The sequence below is a fragment of the Salminus brasiliensis genome, chromosome 2, assembly GCF_030463535.1.
Source record: "Salminus brasiliensis chromosome 2, fSalBra1.hap2, whole genome shotgun sequence".
Taxonomy (NCBI): Eukaryota; Metazoa; Chordata; class Actinopteri; order Characiformes; family Bryconidae; genus Salminus; species Salminus brasiliensis.
In genome coordinates, this window is record NC_132879.1 from 50,138,724 (window position 1) to 50,145,993 (window position 7,270).

General features: G+C 40.1%; 1 protein-coding gene across 1 annotated transcript in view; it reads right to left on the bottom strand.

The window, feature by feature from the left end:
• LOC140549728 (uncharacterized) overlaps positions 1–6,246 on the bottom strand; it is a 145,795-nt gene extending 139,549 nt beyond the window's left edge. The window contains 5 exon segments of the mRNA XM_072673473.1: positions 1,104–1,406; positions 1,527–1,831; positions 3,581–3,887; positions 5,731–6,045; positions 6,189–6,246. Coding sequence (XP_072529574.1) covers positions 1,104–1,406; positions 1,527–1,831; positions 3,581–3,887; positions 5,731–6,045; positions 6,189–6,246 — 1,288 coding nt within the window.
• Positions 6,247–7,270: the final 1,024 nt, after the last annotated feature.

Below are 7,270 nucleotides of genomic sequence, written 5' to 3' on the forward strand. Positions count from 1 at the left end.
TTTCAGTCAGTGGTGCAGTCAGTGAAATACCTCATTTCAAGACCACCACGCCCATCGGCATAGATATATTCACAAGAACTATTGCTATTTAAAAACGCAGGCAGAAAGAAATGTGTAAACAGACTGTTGTATTGTAAGGGCCCATGATGCTGAAATTTGTGGAGAAGATGCAGGAAAGGTTTTCTTCTGATGATTTTTCCATGAAGACCATGGTCTTGCAGGAGTAGCCTCACAGTAGAACAGTGCACTAATACTCCATAGTCTAATAAATGTTCCTGAAGGTCTTTTGCAGTTAAACCAATTTGGATTAGCTTTTGCAGCATTCCTGTGAGCATCTCTCTCCCAGATCTTAACTTAACCTGCACCAGTCTTGTTAAGTGCCATTTCTAAATGACATTACAATCTGAAACAAACTGGAAATACTTTACTATTGTCATATTCTCCTGCTTTGTGGGCATCAATTATTATTATTATTGTCAGACAGCTGCTTAGAAGAGAAAATAGAAAATTGCAGGGGTCACTCTGGGGACAACAGAATGAAGCAATTTTCTGCTGCAGCTCAATCTGAACTCATAATCATCCATAGATGATCACCACAAAAGCCGGCACTCAGGCCTGCCATCGCTACCACCTAAAAATTAGCCACAGTCATAGATGAACTCCACACATTGTGCTTGCTAGGGTCGAATGGCCAAAAGAGGGAGCATCATGAATGGTGCACTAGAAGACAAAAGCACAGCAAGCAAGCTGGAGTTCACACTAGACTAAACACTAATTTTCCTGCTCATTCTGCTATCCAGCATTTGCTTCTTGGACAGCATACTGGATCTTTCCTGGTGCACACTGGGCTGAGTCCCACCCCCACTACAGCTAAGACCACCATAATGTGTTATGCTAATTTCATCTTATAGACTGCTTATCAGATGTAGCAAATCAGAGAGGAAGAAGCTAGAAGCTAACTTTGCTTTTTAGATTGTTTTGAGCACATTGACATGGACATGTTTATGGAGGCTGGGACTGCTGGAGATTCCATGAACCTTGCGTTTGCCTACTGAATACATTTAAAACAGTCATCTGGAAGAATTACAAAACACAATTCTTACCAGCACACACCAGTCCCACATCATTATCATGGGAGCAGTTGTGCTTGAGTGAAGATGATGTTGGACAGAAGTGAATCTGAGATTCGTTGCCTCTACACTGAAGCTGCTCTGACCACACCTGACCCTCCCCTCTGCCAAAAGCAGCTGGTCCCAGCACCTCCACAGGAAGCCCACAGCCCAGCTCTCGACACACAACCTCTGCATCCTGCTGGTCAAAGTTAGCATCACACACTGTGACCCAGGTCTCATTGTGAAGAACCTCAACTCTCCCAGAGCACAGAGATCCACCAACCAACCTGACTCCTGAAATATAAGAGAATGAGCAGGAAATTAGCAATAGAAAGTCAGGGCAATATTTCTGTATAAAAAAATTCTCATTCAGATTTTTCTAAATTAAAATCTACTACACATTGTGCTTCTTGCCTGAACAGATGACTCCAGAATTTTGAGTCTGACTGCAGTGATGTTTACCCCACAATCTTGATCTACAGTTCTTCAGTGTAGACTCTGATCCACTACAGTCCACATCATCCATCCAGATTGGTCCTGATCCTGATCCAAAGTAAGCTTCACTCAGTGCATCTACAGCCTCTCCACAGCCCAGCTCTCTACACACCACTGCAGCATCACTCATATTCCACTGATTCCCACACACTGTTCCCCACTGTCCTCTATGAAGAACCTCCACTCTCCCAGCACACCGACTGCCACCACCCACCAACCTCACACTGTCTGTTCAATTGAGAGAAAAAAAGGAAGCGAGAACAAAAGATTAATGGACATTAGTCTTAATGATAAAAACAATTAACAATACATACATAACAGTACATAAAAACTTACAAAGTTATACAAAGATTAACACTTGAGCAGCAAGTGTCATTAGTGATTCTGCCAGGGATTTTAGTGTCTCATGAAAAGATATTACACTGGGTCCCACAACTCCCAAGACCCCGACCCCCTCAGCGCTTCTATTCAAGATTTGATAGTTGGAGCGGTTCATAATCTGCTTATCCACCATTCTGCTCTTTGTATCCCATAATGAGAAAGTAACAAAATATCTATTTTTAATTATTTGCTAATTTATTAAAAAGAAAAAACAAACATTTCACATTTACATAAATATTCAGATCCTTTGCTATGACAATTAAAATTGAGCACTGATGTTTTTGCTCCATGATTGGAGTCCAACTGTAGTGAATTTAATTGATTGGACATTATTTGAAAGGACACCTAAGATAAGATAAGGTCTCACAGTCGACAATGCATTTTTGAGCAAAAACCAAGCAATGAGGAGGAAATAACTGCCTGCAAAGCTCAGAGACAGGGTTGTGTGGAGGCACAGATCTGGAGAAGGCTGCAAAAAAGGCTACAAAAATGTTTGGTTGCACTGAATGTTCATAAGAGCACACTGGCTTTCATAATACTTAAATAAAGAGGTTTGGAACAACCCCACCAAACAAAGTAGTCTAGGGACCATGGTTGAGAAGGTCACCAAGAACCCGAGCCACAAAAGCCCTGTGTGCAGATGGGAGAAACTTCCAGAAGGTCCACCATGACTACAGCACTCACTGACTCTCAGACTTTTCACTTTGTCATTGTGGGGTACTGAGGAGCAGAGAAGGGTCTTTGCACAGAAAAGAACAAACTGGCTACTAAAACATTTTTAGATGGTTCTATCTAACAATCTATCTTAGCTATCTTAAGTGGTTGCATTGGGGTTACTTGGTGGTACCCCATGTGGTTTCTTTGGTGTTGCTAGGTGGTTGCAATAGTATCCTAGGTGATGTCTAAGGTGCTGATAGGGGGTGCTAGGTGGTTGCTATGATGTCACTATGCGATTAACATGGTATCCCAAGTGGTTGCAAGGTGTAATTAAGTAGATAGGTGATAGGTTGTTGTTATGGTATCCCAGGTGATGTAAGATAAGGTAAGATATTGCTAAGTGGTGGCCTGGCAGTTGGTATTATATCCCAGAATAGGCAGACAGATAAATAGACAGAGCTGTAGAGTTGTTGTTTTTTGTTTTTGTGATTTGCAGTTCAATAAAGCCTGAACTTGTATCCTGAACAGTGTGAATAGGAATAGGTAGACAGATACAGAGTTGCAGAGGGATAAATACAGACAGATAGACAGACAGACAGACAGACTATTTTGTTACCAGTGAGGTGGATGAGACTGGCTGCAGACACAGAGGTAGCAGTAACACAGCCAGGTGGGGATGAAGGGAAGTAAGAGGGGGAGATGGAGCAGCAGGTTGGAACATGAAACTCTGAAGAGTAAAGGCAGTGGCTACCTCTTCAAGCAACTCATTACCTCAGCCATAGTGCCACCCAGCTCTTCGAGCAAGCAGTGGTGCTCACTTAAGAGTTTTAGAGTTTAGACATGTGAGTTTTAACACGTGATTACATGATGTAACAGAGGTCTTGTTTCATAAACATTTACATTAAGAAATTGTAGAGTCCTGTTGGATTAAACACTTACCAGAACACATGAGTCCCACATCACTGTCATGGGAGCAGTTCTGTTTGAGTGAAGATGATGTTGAACAGAAGTGAAGCTGAGATTCGTTGCCTCTACACTGAAGCTCCTCTGACCACACCTGACCCTCCCCTCTGCCAAAAGCAGCTGCTGCCAGCACCTCCACAGAAAGCCCACAGCCCAGCTCTCGACACACAACTTCTGCATCCTGCTGGTCAAAGCCAGCATCACACACTGTGACCCAGGTCTCTCCATGAAGAACCTCTACTCTCCCAGAGCAGCGAGAACCTCCAACCAGTCTGACTTCTAAAATGAGGTAAAGAGAAATCATTATAATACTCTTACAATATATCATCTATTAAAACATTGATATCACTCACTGTTTTCACATTTCATCACTGACACTGAATAACATAAAACTATGGTGAGGCTAATTTTTTTTAACAGGACAGTTGTGTTGGCCATTTATTGAACAGCCTGCAATACCTGGTGAAAACCTGGTGACTTATGGTGAAAAGGGTTTGTGCTGTTGAGAACTTATGAATGACTTGATATTATCAATGATAGGTCTGTTGTATCTGGAAAATCACATAAAATGTACAAAAAAATGAATTTACATGATTCATCACTCACTCCAGATCTCTGGCGATCAGCCAAAGACAGGGTTGCTACCTGATTTTTAGTTTACAACAGGAGACACTAGGCTAGCTCTGCCATCTAATCTCTGTAGGTACATGATCATTTTTTTCGGGCTTAAAAAATCTGAAAGCTGCGTAAACTAGTTTTTCTGAAAATTCATTTAGTAAAATGCTTTTGCTCTGTTGTGTTTATTTCCTGGTCATGTTTTCTTTAGCACATAGGTCTGTTTTGTTTGTGTTTTAGGGTTCAGGGTTTTAAAGCATTGTACACCTGGCTCCATGCTGCCATTTACTCTCCAGTTAGATTTCCTACAATGACTTCTTCCTTCTGATTGTCATTTTTCCACTGAGACGTATTCACACAAATAAAACTTATATTACAACAGAAACTTGTCAATTTGATATTTTGAACACAAAGTAAATTTCACTGACATACGATTCTCCATCTAATATATACCATTGACAAATTAATAATTCTAAAAAACAACTTATTTTCTTATTACATTATCTTCTCATTGTGCAACATATTATTTATTTATATTTGTCTCTTGAGAAAATCTTCCAATTTTGACATTTTTCACACGCTTTTGAACTTCCTCTGGGTAAATGTCATCAGTGAGCATCAATGTACAAATATTTAGATATTATGAATCAATACTGAAAATATGTGAAATTCTCTAGTTTCACCCTGCAGAATTATAAATCTGTGACATAAAGCTTGACTGTTTTACATGACTCTGCTTTTTTACTGAATTGTATCGTCAAACTATTTTATAAAGCACTAAGATTTATCTTCACCAAGCAAAGGAAGATCTGCAATCAAGACAAATGAGTTGAAAGAGATTTTTTTGGTGTGTATTTAGGGAGTGACAGTGTCTGTTAGCAACCTTTTTCTAACATGTCTCTTTCTCATATTTCGGATCGGAATATTCGCATGTAAGTCTGTTGCGCTTTTCTGACAAAGAACCAAACTCTAGAAATTACACATGTCTTGGCTGATCAACTGCATCTGAACTGAACATTAAATTATGATTAATTGTGATGATTTTGCCAAACTATCCATTTCCCCCTACTTTTTTCACCATCTGTGGTGCATTTTTTTTATTTCACTTCTATTTTGTAACTTATTTATCTGCCATAATTGAACAAAAACAAGTAGTTTCACCATTTATAGCCAGTAACTTGGATTAGCTGACTCGATCAGGCCAGCTCACAGACAACTTTAGATGCATAACTTAGCATAATTGAATGCAGCACTGTTTTACCTCTTTATTAATAGTTTAAACATTTTCACTTTCAAAAATATATTCTAGACCCCATCGACCCCATCGTAGACCCTGAGAAAACTCCAAAATCACCCATATCCAGGTTTGCCAGAGGGTAAAAATGAATCATACATAAAAAAATAATACTCCATGTAAAACTGTGATTAGTACAAAATAAATAATACATCTGAAGATTGATTCACAAAAAACAGTGTTTATCACAATCTGAGGTTTTTTGTACTTTACCTGAACAGATCATTCCAACATCTCTAGAGTGATCACACGTAGGATCAAAAACGTTCTCATTTCGTGCCCCACATTTGTTCACTGTAGACTCTGATCCATTACAGGTCCTTGGGTATCGCCAGACTACTCCTGATCCCGGTCCAAAGTGATCAGCATTCACTAGATCTACAGCCTCTCCACAGCCCAGCTCTCTACACACCACTGTAGCAGTTTTTATATCCCAGTAATCATCACACACTGTTCCCCACTGTCCTCTAATAGAAACCTCCACTCTCCCAGCACAGCGACTGCCACCATCCACCAGCCTTACAATGCCTGCACATGAGAGAGAAAGAAAAGAAAGAAAATATAAATGCCCAACAGCAGAATACTGACCCATAGCAGTATGTTCTGATTAACATTAATGCTCTGATTGAATTTAATGTTGTTCCTTTTCATTTGAGACAGTAAGAACTTACCAGCTGTGGAGAGAGTGATCATGGAGGACAGAAGAATGAGGAGCACACAGCTGTCCATCTCCCTCTGACCTGCACACACTCCGTTCAACTCAGCAGCAGAACAAGCTTCACCTCCACTCCCCCAAAGAGACTGAAGACACTGAGAGAGAGAGAGAGAGAGAGAGAGAGAGAGAGAGAGAGAGAGAGACAGACCCCACAGCCGCCAATCACACTCACTATGACCTTATTAGAAAGAGGAGAGGAAACCATCAAACATTTTCAGTGACAAATCAGAGGAGGCATTTTTTCTTTCTCCATATTTATCAAAAGAGCGTCAGCGCTGATCAACCCAACTCCACCTCCCTCTTTAGAGGAGTGTGTGTGTGTATGTGTGAGTGTGTGTGTGTGTGTGTGTGTGAGAGAGAGATGAGAGACTGGCAGCAGTGTGGTAGGAAACCCACCAACATACAGGAGACTGACTTCAGAGAGAGGAAACACTCCAGCTTTAATGCTGCACCTGCAGAGAGCTGATCCATACACTGATAAAGCCCCTCCCAACACTCTCTCTCTCACACACACACACACACACACACAAACACGCATACACACACACAAACACACACACTCACACACACACAAGCTGCTGGATAGGATTCACTTGTAGTTACATTAAATGTAAAGTATTACTGGATATTTTGGACTAATACTTTTGTATTGTTGTGGTTTAAAAATAAAAACAGTTCAAATCCTACATGTTTTCCCTTGATGTCTACTTCTGACGTTTGTGGGACTTTTTATAGAAATTTATTATTTTATTATTTCTACAAAATCAATTTTACCAACTTCTCTTTAACCATCAAAATTAAACAGACTTTTTTAATTCCTACCTCTTTAAAATGGATATAAGATAAATTATGGCTTCAGAATCTCACATGTAGGCCTAGCAGTGCTTCACTTTTGTAAATGTAATGGTAATTCAGTAGGAACTCTCTATGTTACATTCCCGTGAAGTTATAACAGTCTGTGAAAAAATTTCAACATAAATGATGCTCCAGTGGCCTCTTTAAGTCTCTTTAAGTTCAACCTGTGTAGAGAGTCCATAC